At 48.9% G+C, this 21,689-nt stretch overlaps 1 protein-coding gene across 4 annotated transcripts in view; it reads left to right on the forward strand.

Moving 5' to 3' along the window:
• Positions 1-21,689, forward strand: part of CAPZB (capping actin protein of muscle Z-line subunit beta) — a 132,856-nt gene that overhangs the window by 46,991 nt on the left and 64,176 nt on the right. For all 4 annotated transcript variants that reach the window (XM_073903264.1, XM_073903262.1, XM_025856520.2 and 1 more), the window contains exon 2: positions 13,782-13,871. In XM_073903264.1, coding sequence (XP_073759365.1) covers positions 13,782-13,871 — 90 coding nt within the window. The remainder of the gene's footprint in view (positions 1-13,781; positions 13,872-21,689) is intronic.

The following is a 21,689-nucleotide window of genomic DNA, read 5'->3' on the forward strand; positions in this document are numbered from 1 at the left end:
CTGGAGGCTTGAAAACCAAGAGGTGGCAGGGGTCCTTAGGAACAAAGCATGGTGGCAGTAGGTGCCTGGCTGGCTGCCGAGCACTTCAGGGTGGTGCTTAGGCACACCAGCTTTGGGGTCAGAGAGACCTGTCTTTGAACCCCTGCTTTGGCACACTCACACGTGTAACCTCCCCACGCTCCCTGGGGGACAGTTTCCCCTTCTGATAGGAGTGCTAGTAGTGACCTTCTAGGATTGTGTTTTCAGATTCAATGAGATACTGGCATTATGATCGCTTGGAGCAATACCGTAAGGCGTTTTAGCTGTTACTATGAATGCATTTGAAGCCGCGGGTCCGAGCCCGCCGTGGTGTAGCTGCTCAGTGGAAACTGGTAGTTGAAGCTAGCGACTGTATGTGTGGGGGGCACTGGCGCGGGGGATGATGGTCACCGTCACGCACGCTGTTGGGCTTTAGTGGTTCCTGGTCATCAGAAAGAGATTTTGGATCTGGAAGTTGCTGCTTCCCTTCCTTTCATTCTCGGCTACTCATTGAGGGACGTTCAGCTCCTTACTAATCCACCAAGTTTCTTGAGACAGGGCACTGAGCATTCGGGTGAGGGTGGAAGGGAAAGGAGAGATTGGAGCTTATGAAAATGTCTTGGTGGCGAGAGACACACCAGCTCTAAGGAAACGTGTGTGTTGACGGAGAAATAGTTTTCACTCCTACAGATCGCTTTCATCTAGCCCAGAAGAACCAAAAAGAAGTGACCTGGCTCTGATTTGATTTTCAGGCTCTTGTTCCAGGCTACCCACTTGCAAGCGTGCGTTTTCATTCCATATAGGAACGTTTGATTCTTGTGCGCTCTGGAACTAAATGCTGTGTAAAAGGGTGGTGATGGTATCTCTCTTGATGGAGTACTTAATATATCTGAGGAACTGTGCTACTTTCTTTTCAGATACTTTCTGAGGCGGTCCTCAGTACTGCAAGGTAGGTACTAGTGATATTCCCATTTAACAGATGAAGGAGTTGAGGCTCAGGGAGGAAGGACTTGTTCAGATCTTTTTTGCTCAGAAGAGGCAGGTGAAATATTTACACTCTCGTCTGTCTTACTTCCAAGGTCCTTTGTGCCAGCCACTGACTGGCAAGGTTGTCTGTTGTAGGTCTTAGATATTGAAGCCAGAAGGCCCTGTTTTTAGGCATCTCTCTGCTTAGCTGGTCCTGACAGCCAGAAGGGAGGAGCTTTGGGACCGGTCCGAGGTTAGATTTGCAAACTTATCACAGGTTGGTAACATGTCGCATTGTGCTTCATCGGCACGAAAGCACTTGAAAGCTTTGGTGATGTGTTTCGGGGTGCTAGGGGGCCAGCTGTTGTTTCAGGACTCTGTTGTACTTGTTGTTCCCGTGGTGGACAGTGTAGAGACTGGTCCCTAATAAGGAGCTGCCCTTGAGTTGCACAGGGCAAGCAGAGGTTGGAGAGTCTTCCATATTTATTCACATCTGAAATAGGACGTCAGGAACCCAGGATAGAAGTGGGCCAAGTGCTTTCCTTGATGGGTAAGCATTGTGTTCATCTTTTCCTCGAGCCTCCCTCTGGCCATAAGTCAGAAGGCTGCACTGCCCCCTTTTAGATGAAATTCTTGGATTGAGGGAGCCTTTATTTTTTCCAAATGCTTTAAATCTTGCTTTTCCATCAAGATTTGTCTGTTTGCACCGTTTGCAGGTCAAAACCAAGGTCTCCCCCACACCTTTGGAAGCCATGTACTCCTGTCATTGGTGCAAACCCGTGGCAAAATGTTCAGTTTCATCCAGGCCATCTTATAAATCAGCGTGGGAGAAGGCGTATGTGAATTGGCTGCTTCTGCTATGAAAAAGGGAGTCTCTTAGCCTTCATCAGTGAACGTGTGGGTGATGTTTTTCTCAAACTTTTCTTTTTTTAATTGGTATTTGGAATACGGTGACATTCTGCTTTAATTGTCTTCGACTTTCATGAAAGACTTCATGACTTTTTTGTGCCATTGAGGTAGAAATGGACAGCATGTAAGACTTCCCTTGAAGATGTCTCAGGATTGCCCCTAATTACGTGTGTAACTACTAGCTGACCAAGTGGAAGGATTAGAAGCTTGTTACGTGACACCAGTCAGGAACGTGCAGAGTGGCGGCTGTAGACATCTGTGAAGCGTTAATGATCAGACAGTAGGTAATGGCACCTCGCACACCTTCTGAACGGGTCCAGGAAACCGTCAGCCAGAGAAACTGTCTGAAAAGGTGTTAGTGTTTTCGAGAAGTCCACCCATCAGTGATCGTGTTTGTGAGAGTAGGGTCTGTAATCTGACGTGACAGGAGATTTCAGAATTTGGTTATAGATAGAATTGTTCATAATTGGCCCAGCCTGGGAGAAGAGACTCACCCTCACTGATTTTGTGAGCTGGCAAGCCATCTCCAAAAGTCATTTGAAATTAATTTTTTTTTTTAGTTTGGGTTTTTTAACATTTTCTAGAGAGTGTTCGGTCCCGGGAGGCAGACTGTGTGTGTGTGTGTGTGTGTGTGTGTGTGTGTGTGTGTGTGTGTGCGCGCGCGCGTGTGCATGCTGTGTCCTTCTCTGTCGTACAGTGCTTGGAATCTGAGACCAGTCACTTTTCTGAGACTTGGTTTACCATCTGCAAAAACAGGATGAGAGTACCGATCTCATGGAGCCGTGGTGAGGCTTTCCCAAAACCCACATGTGCAGGACCCGGTTCCTAGTAGGCCTCTAAGTTTGGATTCTTAGTGTTTTTGATAAAGAATGACTAATTTGGAAAATAAAATTATATGGATGCTATAGAAGTGTTGTTTAAAACACCATTATTCTAGGGCACCTGGGTGGCTCCGATGGTTAAGTGTCTGCCTTCGGCTCAGGTCATGATCCCAGGGTCCTGGGTTGGAGCTCCGCATTGGGCTCCCTGCTCAGCGGGGAGCCTGCTTCTCCCTCTCACTCACTCGCTCTCTCTCAAATAAATAAATAAAATCTTTTTTAAAAATAAAGTAAATAAAACACCATTGTTCTAATAATACAGAATAGTAGTAAAAATAGTGGTTTTGGGGGGGGGTGAATCTATCCCCAGTCTTGAATTTTGATTTAGGATTACACTGTAAGCAGACAGCACTAAACTTGTATAATGAAGAGACTTGTTTTCTGGTCTTGGTTCATTTGCTTTTTAGTTATGTGATAAGTCTGACTTCGTTTTCTAAGTCCGGGCCTCAGTTTTTCTCGTTTTTAGAAGAAGTGGCTGATGAGATGGTTTCTCAGGCTCCCTTCAGCTGAACATTTCTCTGATTCGGTGTCTTATAATCTGGGGAGGTAGAGGGAGGCACACCCAAGATACCGTGCCCCGCTTCCCCCAGCTGGGGCATTAGCAGAGCCAAGAGCAGCGCGTAAGCAATCTGGCAGACCGTCCTGTCAATTGTCATCTGACCTGGGGTGTTTCCCTGCGTAAACACCCCCTCTGCTGCGCGGGGCAGTCCTAAAGATCCAGCAGCACTTGCGTTTGAGTTGAGTGTGGATCGCGAGCCTAGTTCAGCGCATAGAAGAGCGGCCAGCGAGCTTTCTGGAGTATGCGCAGGGGGGTCGGGGGGTGGGCAGGGGAGGAGGCTGCAGGAGGAAAAAGGCTTTTGCACCCGCCAGGGTGGGGGGGGTGGCGGAACACCGGCTGCACCTGGGCTTCCTCCCCTTGCTGAGCTCAGCCGTGTAGAATGTGCTCCCACGCTCGGGCCTCCTTCAGGACTCGATTGAGAATTTTTGCCATTCCACCAAGTTTACCAGATAAACTTTGATCCCTGCAGAGAAACCATTCTGTGTTCTGCAGTTAGAGGTTTTGGGACCGTACACACTGAATCCGATATCCAGAACCTTTTTTTTAACCCACGCTCCGCCTGCTGAGCGTGATCATTTTGGATCTTTCCCTCCCTGAAGGGATGTGTAAGGGAACCATCAGCTGATGGCTGTTGTAGTATTTGACACAGAGCCTATATAGAGGTTGCTAAGTTTTGCTCTGGAATTAATGTACCAAGGAGGGAGGCACTTGGAGATTGTCACTGCTGGGTGGGGAGTTGTTCCATTTGTCTGCTTTCGATGGCCTCAGGTGGGCTTGGGAACAGCAATAAATATAGAGAAACTGGATTGGTGGAGATACTCCTTGGTGCTGTCCTGGCCAGAGGGCTTCAGAAAGACAGCCGAACAGGGAGAGAATAGTACAGAACAGAAAAAAGATCTTTTTGGGGTGAATATGGAATTTGATCCACTCTTCCTGTCTTGGGTTTAGGGGAGCCACGGGTCCCCTGTGCTCCATCCTAAACAGGGCGGGGGGGCACGTGTGGGGTGGGAGTTGCGGGAATCTGCCCTCCTTTGTTGGTGCTTAATGACTTGGAAACGGAAATAACACTCCGCCTACCTTGCTCGAGACTCCTGGCAGCCTAAATGGAAAACCTGCGTCAAATGAGCAAAAAATCAGGGAGGAAAGGGCCCATGAGTCCCCACAAACTGTTGTGTGAAAGTCCTAGCAGATAAGCCATATGCTTTACACTCTGGGAAGACCCCTGCCCTTTGTGGAGGGTGGGCTGTGGGGAGCTGGTGGGGCAGACGCCGGGCCAGACACCCTGCCTCATTCGCGCCCGTCCTGTGGCGTGGGGACCGTCGTGAGCTTGTGCCTCAAAGTTTCAAGCGCCAAGGCTCCAAGGGATTAAGCGGTGACTGATGTAGCTCCACCCTGCAGGTGAAGTGGGAGAATAGGACTTTTTATTGTTATTAGAGCACATCTGTGCCTTCAGAGCCTTAGACTTCTTTGGAAAAAGGTGTGGACCCTGACCTTGGAAAACTGTGTGCACATGTGTGCACACACACCTCCCTTCATGCATATACACCTCTGCCTTCACACACACACACCCCTACTTTCTCCCTCTTGCATGCACATACACACACCTGCCTTCATACACACACCCTTCACACACTCATGCATACGTATACACCCCTGCCTTCACACACACACACACACACACACACACACACACACACACACACACACACACCCCTACCCCTACTTTCTCTCACAAAGACATATACACGCCCCTGCCTTCACACAGACACACAAACACACCCCTCCACAAACTGTCAAGGTGCTCACGAGCAGCGGGGCAGTGACTCTATACCCCAGGTTAAGAACCTGCGATTTATTCCTTCCATCAAAGTTGACTTGGTTTTGGTTTTGCTTTTTTAAAACAAGAGTAGGTTTCCAGTTTCCACATCCAAAGTAGATTAGAAGCAACATATTAGATGAGGAAGTGTAGTGCAGAGAGGAGCAGAAAAATGTAAAAGCAGGCACAGGGCCATGTTCCGGGAATGGTTGCTCCTACTGGTGTCCCTCTGCCCGTGAGAAACGGTTTAACTGTGCTCACTGCTCTGTCCTCTCTGTAAACACACGGACCCTGTAAAACACCTTAGAAGGCTTCCCGTCTTTCAGGATTAAAACATTTGGTACTCGGCTATCCCTGTAGGGGCTCCCCGCTGCTCCGTGGTCATGGGAGGAGCGGCATGGCCATAGTTCCAAGTGTTAAGCAGGGTGGTGTCATCCTTCTTTTCTGCTACTTTTTCCTGGAGACCTTCTTCTGTGGGTCTCAAATTCCTAAGGGCAGGGACCACGTCTGACTAGTCCAGCCCTGTGTCCCCAGGACCTGCCCATCACACGGTTGCTCAGTGACTGAACGAAGTGGAAAGACAGCATGGCGTGCGGTAGGAAACCTCTCTGTGTGAAGATACGGGCTCACGTACTGACTTTGTGACCTTGCCAGACTTTCTCTGAACCTCATTATTCATCTGTAAGATGAGAGGGCAGGACTTAGGTGAACTCAAAAGGTCCGTCTTGGGATCCTAATAGAATTGTTTTAGAGCAGAGACTTACAAAAGGCACCATGTTTCTGGAGTGATCAAGGTCACCTGGGCCCCGCCACCGAATCGTTTGCTGTAAAATGGTTTCTTCGTGTTGTGTGTTTTTTTCCTCAGTTTTTAGAAAAGGACATGGATCCAGCTGTGATGAAACACAGCAGACCCCCGACGGTTAAAGGAGGCTTGATCTGCCACACGGTCTTTCACTGTGACTTTAATTCGCTCGATAGAGGGTATCGGACTTTGCCGTGGGAAGGGAAAGTCGGCCAGAGGGAATGCCTGTGTTTGTGTCTGGTGAGCCATCTCCCTCTGTGCGCGACCCTCACCGCCGTGTCCCTCCCGGAAGATTCAACCAGGCGGCAGTCAGTCAGCGGAAGAAACACTTTTCTTTTTATTAACCCACATGTGCAGTTTTCCAGAGTAACCTACAGATGAGTTGTGGGCTGGGCTGGCTGGTGACACTTTCCCCATGTCGCCCCCAGCACAACTCGTTCCTGAGCCACGTGGCAGAAAACAGATTCGGCTTCTACACAGAGTCGCTTGTTGGGTCACAGATTACACAGGACAAGCCATGGTTACGTTAGCCTCCATAAATTGTGGGAAATCAGCCTGGGCTGCAGCACAGTTTACCTTTGTGCTGTCTGAAGTAAGACCTTGCTAAGCCTCTCGGGAATGTAAACAAGTGAAGGTCTTGATGAACTTGAGAAGGGACTGTAGAGGCCTTGAAGCTTTGGGTGGTTGTTTATGTATGGACAGATGCTATTAAGTGCAGATCTGCCTCGGCCAGCCACTAGAGCAGGCCAAGCCGGACTTCTCAGAAATCCACGCAGTTTGCGTTACTGCTTATCCTTGAGATTATAAACTGTGTGTTTGGAAAGGGCACATGGAAACCATATACATGCAGATGAGGCTTTGACACTGCCTTCTAGCCTGTGGCTCTTGCTAGAAAACGGGAGTCCTCTCCAACTTCTTGGGCTTCCTCCCCTTTCCAGTAAGTTCTGTCCTCCTGTCCTGGCCAGACCGTCCTCCCACAGTCACTAGAGACGTCCTTCTATATCAGTTACTGTTGCCAGCTAACAGAATCACCCCGAACCTAGTGACTTAAAACAACAGTAATCATTATGTCCGGTGCTTTCCGTGGGCCAGAAATTCAGGAGGGCTTGCTTGGGTGGTGGTTCTGGCTTGGGGTCTCGAGCTGTTGCACTCAGACAGCTGAAGGTGGGAGAGGGGCATCTGGGGGGCTGGCTGAGAGTCTCATAGTCCCTCCGTGTGGCTCTCCTGTGTGGGCTGGGTTGGGCTTCCTCACAGCATGGCCGCTGTAGGGCCGTCGAACTGTTTACATTGCAGCTTGGGGCTCCAAGCCCAAGTGTTCAGCAAGCAAGGTGAAAATGAATCGTCTTTTATATGGCTTGGCCTCAGAAATCACATCATCAGATCTGCTCTTCTCTGTTGATAGAAACAGTCGCCAAAGCTCTCCCGTTTCCAAGGAGGGGTTGCATAGACTCCACCTCTCAGTGGGAAGGGTATCAAAGTCACTCCTCGTGAGAGGAACATGCCGGGTGAGAGAGCTTCTTACGGCCATTTTCGGACAATGTAATCTGTTTAACCTTCTGAGATGCAAGGCTCTTCCTGTCATTCATCTGTGGAAGGATATTTAGGGGCTCCTAATCCCTCTGAAGAGGTAGATTTTAAAGTTTTCAAGGCCAGAGAGCATGGCACAGAAGGCTTACCTACAAAGGAGACACCACTGCTGGGAGACAGGAGGTCTTGGGCCTGGGCCTGGAGTGTGCTTAGAAAACTGCTGCCAAAAAAAAAAAAAAAACTGCTGCCCTCTGAGCCGTTTGGGGGGAAACCAGCCTGACTGTAGGCCCCTCGAGACAAGGCCCTGGTCACCTCCCACGGCCACACCTTCCTCCTGCGTGGGCCTCGCTGGGCATGTTTATCCCACTGCGCCTGCAGAGCTCCCCGCCCCCCCCGCCGCCCGTATCTATGCACTCCTGGGTGCATGCAGCCAGTCATAACCAGCTCAGGTACCCTTCTCCTGAGAAATCTTTTGAGGTTTCTTATACTCCTTAGTATCATCTTTACTGTAACTTTGTTCGCTTTGTGGATAGGTGTGTTCATTGTATTAGACTTTATCACAGGTTGGGACATGTATTTTCATTTCTACCTAGGGGCTGAATAAATTGATGAGTATTTCCAAAGTGGTCTATGCCCTTCTACCTCATTTAATAGGGCCGGGTTTTACTGCATGCAAATGATGGACAACCCTGGCAGGTGTCTGAATTCCCTAGGAGATTTTTTAAGCTGTAGTGTTTTATTCAACTTATTATTCTGAAAAACTGTTCTGTTTTAGTCTGTTTTAACAGTGGTTTTACTTGTTGTAGGGTGATTGAAGCAGTTTTGTGCTTTTTCTTGAAGTCATGTGAAAAACTAGCAGAAAGTGAAGCTTTTCCTAAATTGGTTTATATGCTTAAGTGCGCACACCCAGAACACCTGTCCCAGCCCTGGAGAGCCTGGCCTAAAGCGGGGTAACCGTTCTCTCCTGTTCTTTGATATCCTAACAAAGACTCTTCCTTGATTTTTTTTTTTTTAATATGAATTTTGACCACAGCGTTAAGTTCCTGAAGACAGGGACTTTGTTTTATTCACCATTCAGTATCAAAAACAGTGCTTATCGTGCGCCTGGGTTGCTCAGATGGTTGAGCATCTGCCTTCGGCTCAGGTCATGATCCCGGGATCCTGGGATCGAGCCCCGCATCGGGCTCCCTGCTCCTTGGGAGCCTGCCTCTCCCTCTGCCCCCGTCTCTCTCTCTCTCTCTCTGTCTCTCATGAATAAATAAATAAAATCTTTAAAAAGAAAAAAAACAGTGCTTATCCCCTAGGAAACACTCAAGTACTGATTGAATGACTAATTGAATGGGCAGCGAACTCTGGATAGTGAAGTGAAATGGGTCATTCTTTTCCTATTTACCTTTCAGCCTGGAAACCACCACCCGTGGGAGGTAGATTTGGTGAAGCACACTGTCCAAAGGAAGGGTCTGGGAGCAGTTGAGGGTTTGAAGGAACCATCCTGGGGAGAGAGCCCTTAGTCACAGGGATGACTGTCCACACAATAAATAGAAAGCCAGTTAGGGGCAGGAACCAGGGTGGGAATCCCACCCCCGCCTCCCACCCCCTCCATCACTGTCTTTTCTGGGGTCACCCCTGTTGTTGCCCATAGTCCTGGAGCATCTGTGTTTTCTTCACTCTCCGGTGCTGTGTCCTGTCTGGACCCCTCAGGGTTTGGGATGACTCCCAGGTGAAGGGCTCCAGTTCACTCTGATTTTAACTTTTTATAAGCTGTCATTAAGCTTCACCATGTTGCTTTGCTTCTGGGAAGCGTTTAGTCATTTCCTAATTTAATGATAGATGTCCTTAGCCCTAGAAATTTATAATGAAACATTTCCAATTAGAATTCATTGGGATTAATGCAAAATAGGAGTTAGAACATTTTGCAATAGTATTTATTTAGTGTTCTCCAATAGATCCAGTCAGACAGAGGACTATGGGGGAGGGAGCCTTTATGCCTCCGGCGCCCTTGGGGGGGAAAGTTGTGAGCAGCATACTGGTTTGGGGCTTGGCTTGTGAGCAGGCTCCATGGAAGGTGGATACAGTATCTTTTCATGTTGATCTTTCCGGCCAAGTTAGGACTGGCTCTTCCTAGATAATACACTGCTCAATTTCTAGTTTATCTCCTCCGACTCCCTGTATGTTCTATGACGGTTTCAGTGTAGCCAGGTTTATTTCTATCTGATTTTGTTTTTTGTTCTCAGGAAGATTATTATTATTATCCCGTTGAGAATATGTCTGAAGACCAGAAGTTTTTAGGGGTGATGAGTGGTCTTTGAATTAGAATTATATATAAAATGTTTCTGTGCATGTGCAGTTTTCTGGAGCCTTAGCTTTGATCAGAGTCTGGGAATCTGCAGTCCCCCAAAATGATTGTTTTATTTTTAGTTTTTAAAAAGATTTTAGGGGCGCCCGGGGCGGCTCAATCTGTTGAGCATCTGCCTTCAGCTCAGGTCATGATCCCTGGGTCCTGGGATCGAGCCCCACATCGGGCTCCCTGCTCAGTGGGGAGCCTGTTTCTCCCTTTCCTGCTTCCCCTGCTGTGCTCTCTCGCTCTCTGTCAAATAAAATCTTTTAAAAATTCTTAAAAAAATAAAAATAAAAAGATTTTTTTTTTTTTTTTAAGTAATCTCTACACCCAATGTGGGGCTCTAATCCACAACCCTGGGATTAAGAGTTGCATGCTCCACCAACTGAGCCAGCCAGGTGCCCCCAAAATGAGTGTTTTGTTTGTTTGTTTGTTTATTTTAGAAAGAGTGAGAGCATGGGTGAGCAGGGGGAGGGAGAGAGAGAATCCCAAGTAGACTCCCCACTGACATGGAGCCCAATGTGAGGCTCAATCTCAGGACCTTGAGATGATGACCTGAAACCAAGAGTCGGATGCTTCACTGACTGAGCCCCCCAAAATTGGTGTTTTAAACCAGGGTTTTTGGACTTGACTCTGGCATTTGGGGCCAGGTTGTTGGGGTCTGTTGTTTGCCTTGTAGAATGTTTAGAAGCATCGCTGGTCCCTGCCCATTAGATGCCAGTAGCTCTTCCTCCCCCAGTGAGGACAACCAAAAAATATCTCCATACATTGCCAAATGTCTCCTGGGGGTTTGTGGGGAAGGCAGAATCAACCCCAGTTGAGAAACACTAGTATGCACCCTTTTTTCAATAGACATGATTTTTTAGTTTTTGGTTCATGGGAAAATTGAGCAGAAGGTACAGAGTACCCATATATTCCCTGCCTCCACACATGCATGGCCTTCCCACTACAAAACAGCCTTCCCCACCAGAGTTACAGCTGCGGAACCTACAGTGACACATCATACTCACTCACTCCTTAGTCTCCACTGGGATTCACTCTTGGTGTTGTGCAGACTGTGGGTTTGGACAGATTGGTAATGATGCATATCCACCGTGAGAGTAGCATGCAGAGTAGCTTCACTGTCCTAAAACTCCTCCTCCCCTTCAGTCCCTGGCGACCACTGATCTTTTGACTGTCTCCATAGTTTTGCCTTTTCCAGAATGTCACATAGTTGGAATCATACGGTATGTAGCCTCTTCAGACTGGCTTCTTTCACTTAGTCATACACATTTAAGTTTCCTCCATGTCTTTTCATGCTTGATAGCTTATTTCTTTTTAGCGCTGAATAATATTCCAGTGTCTTGGTGGACTACACATTGTTTATCCATTTACCTGCCAAAGGACATCTTGGTTGCTTCCAAGTTTTGGCAGTTGTGAGTAAAGCTGTTATAAACATTTGTGTGCCAGTTTTTGTATGGAAATAAGTTTTCAGCTCCTTTGGGTAAATACCAAGGAGTGCAGTTGCTGGATCGTATGGTGAGACTATGTTTAGTTTTGTAAGAAACTGCCACACTGTCTTCGAAGTTGGTTGCATACCATTTTGCGTTCCCACCAACAGTGAGTCAGAGTTCCTGTTGCTCCACATCCTTGTCAGCAATCAGAGTCCTGGATTTTGGCCATTCTAATAGGTATATAATGGGATTTCATTATTGCTTTAATTTGCATTTCCCTGGTAACAAATGATGTGGAGCATCTTTTCATACTATTTGCCATCTGTAAGTCTTCTTTAGGGAGGTGTATGCTTAGGTTTTTGGCTCATTAGTTTACATCTTTTAACTAGTTTGGAATCATTTAGGGTGTTCTCTTCTGGCACGGTCGTGGGGGTAGGGGTGGGGATACACAGCTGTTTATGGAGTTTGAGCACAGAGCTCCAGTTTATAGCAACAGGAAAGATTTCAGGGTTGGGTTGAGTGGGGCAAATGTAAAATATATATATATTTTTTAAATGTTTTTAAAATATTTAAAACATGTATTTATACACATACACAGAAAATAGTCCCAAGCACATACTGCTGTATATTAAGAATGTCACAGATATTGAGTCATTGCAACAACCCTATGACTGTCCCCATTTTATGGATACATAGAGGCTTGGAGAGGTTAAGAAATTTGCCCAAGGTTATAGTTAATGAATGGCAGGACTGGAAATCGAATATAAGTCTCTTTAGTGGCAACTCAGTTTGTCTGTGTTCTCAACCCTTGAAGTGGTGTGAGAATGTCTTCCCATGCCAGCAGGCCAGACCCGTGTCACCGTGGCATTGGCCAGCATAGAAAACATGGCACCAGTAGGGAATTCATGGTTGCTAGAATGTTTCACCAAACAGAACAAGTGCTACACCATTTCTGGGGTGAGTGAGTGTGTGTGTGTCTTTGTAGGGTAGTAGCCACTTTGTTGTGTATCCCAGAATAAATTGTCCCTGATAACCACCTTCAACAGGGGCAGGTTTGTTGTTTCTTTTTAAAAAACAGCCTGCTCTTTATGTCCAGTCAGTTACATGGGAATGAAATAGCCTCCAGTTAACTTGATGTGTTAGTTGTTTGGTGAAATAGAGTGGGTCCTTGTCCCATAGCCTGTTTGTGGTTAATACCCCTGGAGTGTAGATGGTCATATTCAAAGGTTCTTTTTCATTAGTCGATTATGACATTTCCAGGATTACTTTATGTATTTTATGAAGATTCTTTAGTGTGTTGATTTCGGTCTTTCAAAAATTCGAGATTGGTCTGGGCATATGAGAACGGTGCCTCTGATGGGCTGTGTCGGCTGCCTCAGCTATACTTCTCGGGGCGGGGGGTGTGTGCCGTGGTCTTCTCTACTCTGCCGCGGCCACCTTACTCGCCTTTCTAGTCCTACCTCCTGAGGCCTAGCCTTTTGTGTTGCAGCCCGCTGGGTACTGAATTTACTCTCACTTTACCCCCACTCCGTTCCTTCCTCCTCCTCCCGCCTCCATTATTGATCACATGTTGATGATGACTGGCGTGTGGTGGCTCTGAGTAAATATTTGCAGCCTGAATGTCCAGTGAGACGAGTCCTGGGAGCACACAGTGTGGTCTTTATCCTCCTGGGCCCCTGCAGCAGCAGTGACCCCAGTTTGCTGCACTTGTCTGCTCTGCAGCTGGAGCCACCTCTTCACCGGAGATGCTCCGGGTCTCGGTTGCCTTTGCAAGGGACTCTCACCTGGGGATACGTCCCAGGCTTCAGTTGAATGACAAGGACTTTAACCTTAGTGCACATCTTGCCACTTGTTCTTTGCCTGGCTTTGTCCCTGGCCTGGAGCTCATCAAGGAACGTGGCTCGAATGTCCAGGACAAAGCCTAACTTGGCTCGAATGTCCAGGAGAAAGCCTAACTTGCTGCTCGAGCATGCTCCCTTGCAGGGCCGATCAGGAGGTAACACATTTGCATCTCCCGTGGTCCGTTGAATTGGAAAAGGAAAGCCGAGGGGGCTTTGAGGTGTGGTTGGAACTCCGGCCCACTTGCCACTTGGAGTATCTTCCACACATCTCCACATGAGATAGATGGTACTGTCACAGAGCCCATCCCCCCACTCTCCAGGAGAGGTGTTGGAGGGCCCACTGCGCCCTGCTTGGTGTTAGAATATCCGGGGGGGTGGGGGGGAGAATACCCTGGGCAAGCTGAAACTGCAGGGACGCTTCCCCCCTCCCCCCCCAATTTTATTTATTTATTTGAGAGGGAGTGAGCACAAGCTGGGGGGTGGGGGAGGACAAAGGGGGCGGGAGAAGCAGGCTCCCTGCTGAGCAGGGGGCCCTTGACAAGGGGCTCGATCCTAGGACCCTGAGATCATGACCTGAGCCCAAGGCAGATGCTTAACTGACTGAGCCACCCAGGTGCCCCAAGGATGCCTTTTAAAAAGGTTTCAGTGTTTCTGTTGGCAAAATGGCCCAGAACTTCTGTTTCTCTTTTCACAGAGTGACCAGCAGCTGGACTGTGCCTTGGACTTGATGAGGCGCCTGCCTCCACAGCAAATCGAGAAGAACCTCAGCGACCTGATCGACCTGGTACGAGCTTTGTTCATATGGTTTCCTTTGGGCTGTGGCTCATAATTGATTGACTCTGTGTGCCTTTTTCCATGCGGTGTTCCAAACCCAGAAGAAACCTTCCACCACCGCCACCGCCACCACCGAGTTCTGAGAGTCCTCCTTTCTGTTGTCTCTCAGAGCCAGCTGGGTTAAGAAAGCCCAAGATAGGAGCTCGGAAGTTGATCTGTGTCCCCTTGCCCCAGCTGCATGTTTTCAAGTCTCCAGAAGCTTGCATTTCAGCGTGGGGAGGAAGAGGCCACACACACCCAGTGGGCATTCAGCAGTGCCTGGTGCCAGGCTTCCTTTGTTTCTTTGCTGTTGTGGAAGTCCCTCCAGCCAAGATAGTACAAAATTTACCCTATAAAATAGTTCACGGGGCTTCACTTCCACTTTGACCAGTACAAAACACAAAAGTCAGCTGTCAAAGAGCTCATCACATCTATTTTTTAAATCTCTCTCTATATATTTTTAAAGATTTTATTTATTTGAGAGAGAGAGAATGAGAGATAGAGAGCACGAGAGGGGGGAGGGTCAGAGGAAGAAGCAGACTCCCTGCTGAGCAGGGAGCCCGATGTGGGACTCGATCCCGGAACTCCAGGATCATGACCTGAGCCGAAGGCAGTTGCTTAACCAACTGAGCCACCCAGGCGTCCCTATATATTTTTTTTTTTTTAAGATTTTATTTATTTATTTGACAGAGAGACACAGCGAGAGAGGGAACACAAGCAGGGGGAGTGGGAGAGGGAGAAGCAGACTTCCCGCAGAGCAGGGAGCCCGATGCGGGGCTCGATCCCAGGACCCCGGGATCATGACCTGAGCCGAAGGCAGACGCTTAACGACTGAGCCACCCAGGCGCCCCTAAATCTATATTTTTTTAAAATTCAGAATAATTGGTCTCAAAAGGATGCCTCAGATTAACTGGCACCGTAATATTATTTGAAATGCCTCAAAATATTTAAGTAAAATCCATAAAGCTATGGAAAATATTGAAAAGAAGTAAGATAAACTAAAATCAGGCCCCAAGAGGCCAACTGAGGTACTAGCTTATTTGGCCAGTGCGTTCCGGCTCTGGTGCCCAGTCAGTCCTCTGTTGTGTTTGCTGCACCCGTCTCCTGGGAGGTGATGATGCGCGGCCAGCCATGGCTCGGTGATGAGGTGTCTTTTGCAGAATGGTTTGAAAACGTGTCCGTATGCCATAGTGACGCTTCATTCCACCGTCTGACTTGAGAGCGATGGTACTAGGAGAAGCATTCTTGCAGGAGACTCGCATCATTCAGAGAGAGGACTTCGCAGCTGTCCACGGCCTGTCGTCACAACCGCGCGCGTCCTTACAGGCACCGCCGGACGGGGTGGGGGTGAACGCGCCAGCCTGTGCTGGTGACACCCCCGCAAGTGAGGAGGGGCAGGTTTCTTGAGGTCAGTGGCCCTGATGAGAAAGGCAGCCACAGGCCCTTGTGATGAGAGGAAGGTAGACTTAAAGGCGTGATGGGTCCCGGCTGACATGACGTGTGAGGTGAGTGTGAAAGGAGAGAGCGTAGCCTGTCTTGTGTGCAGAATGGGGTGAGAACCAGAGTCCGGGAGGCGCCGTCAGCCCCGGCGGCAGACTGAGTGCCGGCGAGGGCTGTGATGGCAGGCCCCGTCTGGAAGGGCAATGGCCCCTTTGCTCCAGCTGCCCGCCGTTGCCCTGTGGGAGGACGATCCTCTGTGACTTGTTTTCCGACTTTTCTGGAGAAGCCGTACTTTGGGAGTTTGAGTGAGACCTCCTGGTTTTTCAGCATCGGCCCAAACATGGGATTGGTTAGATCTGGTTTTGTATAGCATGTGAGTTGGGGGATGGGGCGGGTTAGGTGGGGGGTGTTGAGCGAAAGCAGTCTTCGCTGGGAAATCCTTTTTTTTTTTTTTTTAAAGATTTTATTTATTTATTTGACGGAGAGAGACACAGCGAGAGCAGGAACACAAGCAGGGGGAGTGGGAGAGGGAGAAGCAGGCTTCCCGCCGAGCAGGGAGCCTGATGTGGGACTCGATCCCAGGACCCCGAGATCATGACCTGAGCCAAAGGCAGACGCTTAACGACTGAGCCACCCAGGCGCCCTTCGTTGGGAAATCCTGACGTACACAGTTTGGACAGTCGCAAGGGGTCCTTGCAGGTCAGAGGGAGGGCTTGAACTTGGGGCTTGTCACGTGGTTATTGTCACCGTCCCCCACTCGCTGAGCCTGGTGCTCACTGCACCGTGCCCCGCAGTTTGCTTGCTTGGCCTGATATGACTCCCAGCCCTACAGGGCAGCGGCCTGGGGAGTGCTGTATTGCTTCACGTTTCTCTTGGTCAGAGATTTTTGCTTGATCGTATGTGGCAGAGATGGGCGAAGGCTGATGGTGGGATCCGATCCCTAATTGGGTCAGCGGCAGAGGCTTCTTTGTCTTTAAACTCAGCATGAAAGCATGCTTGGCTGAGTTTAAACCTAGTGTGCCAATTTAGCTATTACTGTATTTTGGAAATCAACCAAACAGAGAAGAAATGATGGGTGAATTTTTCTCAGGAGACCCTTCTTTGGTGTTCAACAGGCTGTTTTGTTCTTATGGCAATGGAAGTGTGTTTTCTCTGCGATCCCCCTGGTTAGTCTTTATCTCGGAGATGGGCACAGAGCTGCTTTTATGGGAACCCGGTCAGCTACTGCCTCTGCTGGGTCTGGCACAGGTACTTGGGCCCGGCCGGAAAGCCGCAGCACTGATGGTGAGTGAAGGAGAACCTTGGGAGCTGTCTCTCACCTCAGCCACACACCGGGTGCTCCCCCAGGTCAGCCCTGGCATGCGGTTTGCAGAGGCTCCTTGGGCCCCGCTCGAAGTACCACACTGTTCCTTTCGCTGAGGGGGGACGTGCTGTGTGACCTCCCACAGGTTACTGTCAATGCACTGCCTTTTCCCTTGCAACTTTGTCTTCTGCAGAACGTGGCTAGAGAGGGGGATGGAGGCAGACCTAGGTTGCGGGTTTGACAGCCGACAGATGCCAACACCTGCCGTGTGCCTAGGACTGAGCTGGACGCGGTGGTTTGTGTTAGTGCTTCAGCGGGTTTTCACAGTCCCCCTTGAATGTACCTAGGACCACTTCACCTCTTTTGTATGATTGAGACTCTCAGGAAGAAGCCAGGCAGCCCCAGGAGTCCCAGTTCCTTCTGCAGGGGTAACTCTGCTGGGCCCCTTTGCGTGACTCGCTCACACCCAGAACAACAGATTAAATGTGGTATGTCTTCCTGATGTGTCCGTCTGAACTGTTAGGGGGCAAAGTGTTAAATAATTCATTAGTAATCTGAAATATTAAAACATCTGCTTTATGGAGAATAATTTAGAGTTCCTGTAATTAAAAACAACAGCAGCAGTTCTAGAGACCTGAAAGACAGCCCCTCCTCAGAGCCGGACCACGTGGGATTAGCAGTTCACTTTTGTCCATCGCTCCATCGGGGGGCTGGAGAGGCGCCCACTGCCCCTCGCCAGGTTGTGTGGAGGCCAGCCTTGGGCCCCTTCTACCTTCTGAGGCTGAACAGGAGGCCATAGTAGATTACCGTCCTCCAGAATGGGCTGGGGAATCGGTGTTCTCATTAATATTTTAATTTGAAGTATGATGAATGTCAGAATGGAAATGGAGCATGGCTCTTCCCCGAATTAGGATCTGGTAAAGCACACCTCGTTAAAACTCTACTGACATGCTTCAAAAGCCACTTTTTGATTAAAGGCCTTGCTTCAAGGTCCCTGCTCTGCACCATAGTGTATGAGGGGCATTTGGGCTGGTTTTGTACAAGGTCCTATGACCAGTCCTAGAAGTTACTTCTTTGAATGTTTTCCTTTCGTTGCTGCTGTTTTTCTTCTCTTTACCCTGGGAATGACGGGGGTTTTTTGTTTTGTTTTTAACTGGGTCTGCAGAATTCCGTCGTTCCTTTCAGAGTTGGTCCATGCTGAGTGTACTCCTGTGTCTCTGAAGTTCACTTGCAGTTTTATTTCTTCCCAGAGCTGTGATTGCAGAAAACTCACACCATTCTGGGTCCATCTAGGAGCAGTGGGTCCAGGCCTTTGTTTCACGTAATCTGGGATCAGTCGGATGTTTTCAGAGCAGCGAATGCACTGCTCGGTACAAATTGGAGTCATTCCTCCCATGCTCACCTGCCTAAAATTATGAAGGGGAGGTAGTTGTTTTCAAGAAAACTCTCCAATTTTAAGACTGACAAGAATGTTAGGATTTGCCAGCATTCTCCGTGAAGGGAATGGCCACACTTAGATGTTGGAGCCAGAGAACCATAGGGGAATTTATCCGGTCCACCAGCGGTCCAGTTACAGAGTCGTAGGAAAGAGAAATGCGGCGTATGCTTAGCAGCCAGGCCAAGGCAGCCCAATTTATCATGCCAGATGAGCTTTCCTTCTCTCTTTTCTTTCCAGCATCAGAGCTTTTGCTGCCTTGGGATTATGGTGCATGCTGGGATTGGTGGGAAATGACCTTCCTTTGCAGATGGCCAGAACATCATTTTATTACATATTAATCCCATTGTACTACAGTGAAGCCAGCTGAAATCTGTTAAGCCATTTCAAAAATACCCACTTGTCCATGTGGGCCAAGAATCATATGATGTTTAGATGCTCCCTTGGCTTCCTACACTTTGACCTTCTATGGCTTTACTCTGCACACTGGCAGTAATAGCCAAAACTTGGCTGGGCTGTATTTTGAGGCCTGAGCTGAGGAAGGAGTTTGTTTCTGCAAATTGGCATCCAGCAGGCCATCCGTCCTTTGCCCTTTTTAAGAGCAGACCAAAAATAGCCCTAAATCTGTTTAACCAGTCAGGAGAGTCTTTGCCTGCAAATGTTAGTTGTTTCATTTTTAATTCGTTCTCTCTGCTGTAGCCACCCAAAGGTCCAGCTCGTGGGTGTCCCCAGACCTTACTCAAGTGTGGGAGAGGGCATCAGCTGGGAAAGCCCCTGAACCATCCTGGCCAGGCCTGTGGGTTAGCGGTGCTTCGACCGGGGAGCTGAGAAGCGTGGTCGGTTTTCATGGCAGCATATCCTTCTTCGTAGCAGCCAGAATTGCCCTCCAAAAATAGAAAGGGCCAGCTGGGTGCGGGGTTTTGCCCTGCCGGTTCGGCAGGACCTGTGTTTCGAATGGCTTGCAAAAACCATCGACCTCTTGGCAGCGCGAGGGCTGCAGGGAGCATGCGATTCTTCAGGCCTGACCAGTCAGAAGGCTGGAGTGCACGGGGTGTACTTGGTCACTTGGGGCCCAGCGGATAAGCTTTAAGTCTCCAAGAACCTGCACTACTCCATGAAGCAGCCGGGGGAGCCAAGCTCCACACATTTGTGATTGCTGAAATGAAGGCGAATATTGTATTTCACGGTTCATTAATATTGTTATCTGTCTGATTTCTGCTAAGCATTGTTATTCAGTTTTCAGTCCTTAATGGCAGAACCAACGAGTTCTGGAAATTATTCTCCCAGTGGTAGGTGTGTGGAATGAAGTACCAAACTCAGCTCTGTCCCCAGGTGATGAAGACCGTGCTGGGTGTGGGGACCAGGGTCCTGCAGGCCAAGATGATCCAGTTTATCTGTGCTCAACAGTGACAAGGCTTGTGTTTTCTTCCTGCCTAACTTGCCACTTGACCTTCACCATTTAAAAGTGATCTCACACTGGCATTTTTTCCTTTGTTTCAGAGTCGACATTTAAGTCTTCTCCTTTCTAAAGGGGTCTCAGCTTAAGTGGGTGACAAGTTAATGGATTCAAGCCCACATTTCCTGAGCACCCCCTCTGAGTCAGGCACTGTGCTCAGCCCTGGGAAGAAATGCAGTGTTTATTCCTTGGTGTTCTTTCCACAGGAGAAAATGCCAGGATCCTAAAACTTGACCCCTGAGGAGAATGACCTTGGCTGGGTTTTCAGCCCATTGGTCTTCACTGGCTCATCAGCTCCAAGGAGGGCTGTCAAAACTTACTTTTTCTACAAGAATTTCACATCCACTGTTGGTCAAATGCTCTTCCAGGTGCTGGCGATGCAAGATGAAAGGCCTGGCTCCATAGACCTGGCATGTAGTGGAGAATTTAGGGAAGACTTCCAGAAGAAGGAAGACTTGGCTGAGGCCAGCTTGGCACTCTGTGTCTACCAAGCAGATACCCTGCCGGCACATTTGTTTGTCTTTACTTTTGAGTGAAGGTGGTCCAAGCTCTTTAATGGTTGTGCCCAACCAGCAGTAAGTGTCTGCCCTCTTCCCTGACTCTGCTGGCAACCTTCATCTGGCCTCTCCCTCTGTTCCCCAGGTTCTTCCGCCAGAGCATTCCTGACAGTTGAGCAAATACCCATCTTTGGAGTTTGGGGGGCAAATCCCAAAGTGGCTGCCTGGAGTAGAGAATTTTATGTTTCTTCTCTTTAAATAATTACATTTCAGTGTGCAGCATGCCCGCATGTAAGACATTTTAATATAAAAAGAATGCTTTCTGCACTGAAGCCTTAAAATCAAGTTGAGGCTTAGGGAAGTTGGCCTTTTCCCACCTGAGGCTTGGTGAGTGGGCCTCCCAGCTGGGCATCATCTTACCCCCACCGGGCACCCATGAGCTGAGCTGTGGGTCAGGGGTCCCCCACTGACACACCATGGACGCATGGGCTGGGGCTGGTGCATGGTGGTTTTGGAGCCCTGTGCCAGACCCCATTCACTGGTACTAAGGGCAGTTAATGTTGGGTGGGGGCACTTGGCTTCCGGCTTCCATTCTCCCCGTTCGTCCTCGTCCTCAGGTCTGCCCAGAGTCTGCGGGGAAGTTTTCTCTCCCAGGCCGGATATTGTCTCTGGAGGAGGAGCAGGGAATGGATCGAATAATTGGTAATTATGCAAAAGCCCCCGCACAGTCTCTGTTGCACTGATGTTTCTGAGCGTATCCTGAGCTTCCCTACAGGCGACACTGAGCTGCAGTTCCCATTTTACAAGGGGAAAAGCATTCCAGCCAAGGGCCTCCAGCAGTATTTTAATGAACTCCATTCCTTGGAAAGTTGTGGTGAGCCTTTTCATGCAAGTGTTTTTGCTCTTTGAATGGACTGCAGCTGTGGGGACTAAAAGCAAGGGAGGGGAGAAGGCAGCCCCTGGACCGAGGTGCTGAACTGGCCCCCTGTTCCCCGCCCAGGGCTTCCTCTCCAGAGCGAGATGGCCCTGCATGACCCCAGCCTGTTGTGGAGGCGAGGACCCTGCCACCTAATGGCGTGGCCTCCTTGTAAATGAGGACAAAATGGCATGATTGGCTTGGAAGGGGAAGTGGGGCTCCCTGGGGTGCCCTCCCCTGACCTGCTCCCTCATAGATGCGCCCTGGGGAAGTTATTTGAAATTCTGATGAGTTCTCTTATATGCAGAAGAATGGGCCCTCATTTGATCCAATTAAGAATGAGATGGATCACCTCCTGCGTAAGCAGCCCAGACAATTAAAACTTGAAGGAGAAAAGAACGGGGGGGGGGGGGGGGGGGGGGGGGCATTTGCTTTCCTTTGTGCGCATGGGTTCCTTGGGGAGCCATGACTGTTTCCAGGAGACCGGAATGACGCGTCTGCCGGTCCTGAGCAGATCTAGAGCAGTAACGGCAGATGACTCATTATGGCCAGGGGCTCAAAATGCTCCAAAACTAGGTTATTTGAAAGCAGTCTGCTGTCACGGTAGATGTCAACCACCCAGTTCACTTCTGTTGTTTTTCCGAGGAAATTCTAAAGTTCTAAATAGAAATTTTGTGTTTGGGCTCAGATTTAGAATTTGACTCTCCCTTCTTTTCATTCTTCATAAAGTCATTTTAGGATG

The sequence above is a fragment of the Callorhinus ursinus genome, unplaced genomic scaffold (genome assembly GCF_003265705.2).
Source record: "Callorhinus ursinus isolate GAN/ISIS: 27379988/994484 unplaced genomic scaffold, GSC_fseal_2.0 scaffold18, whole genome shotgun sequence".
NCBI classification, from domain to species: domain Eukaryota; kingdom Metazoa; phylum Chordata; class Mammalia; order Carnivora; family Otariidae; genus Callorhinus; species Callorhinus ursinus.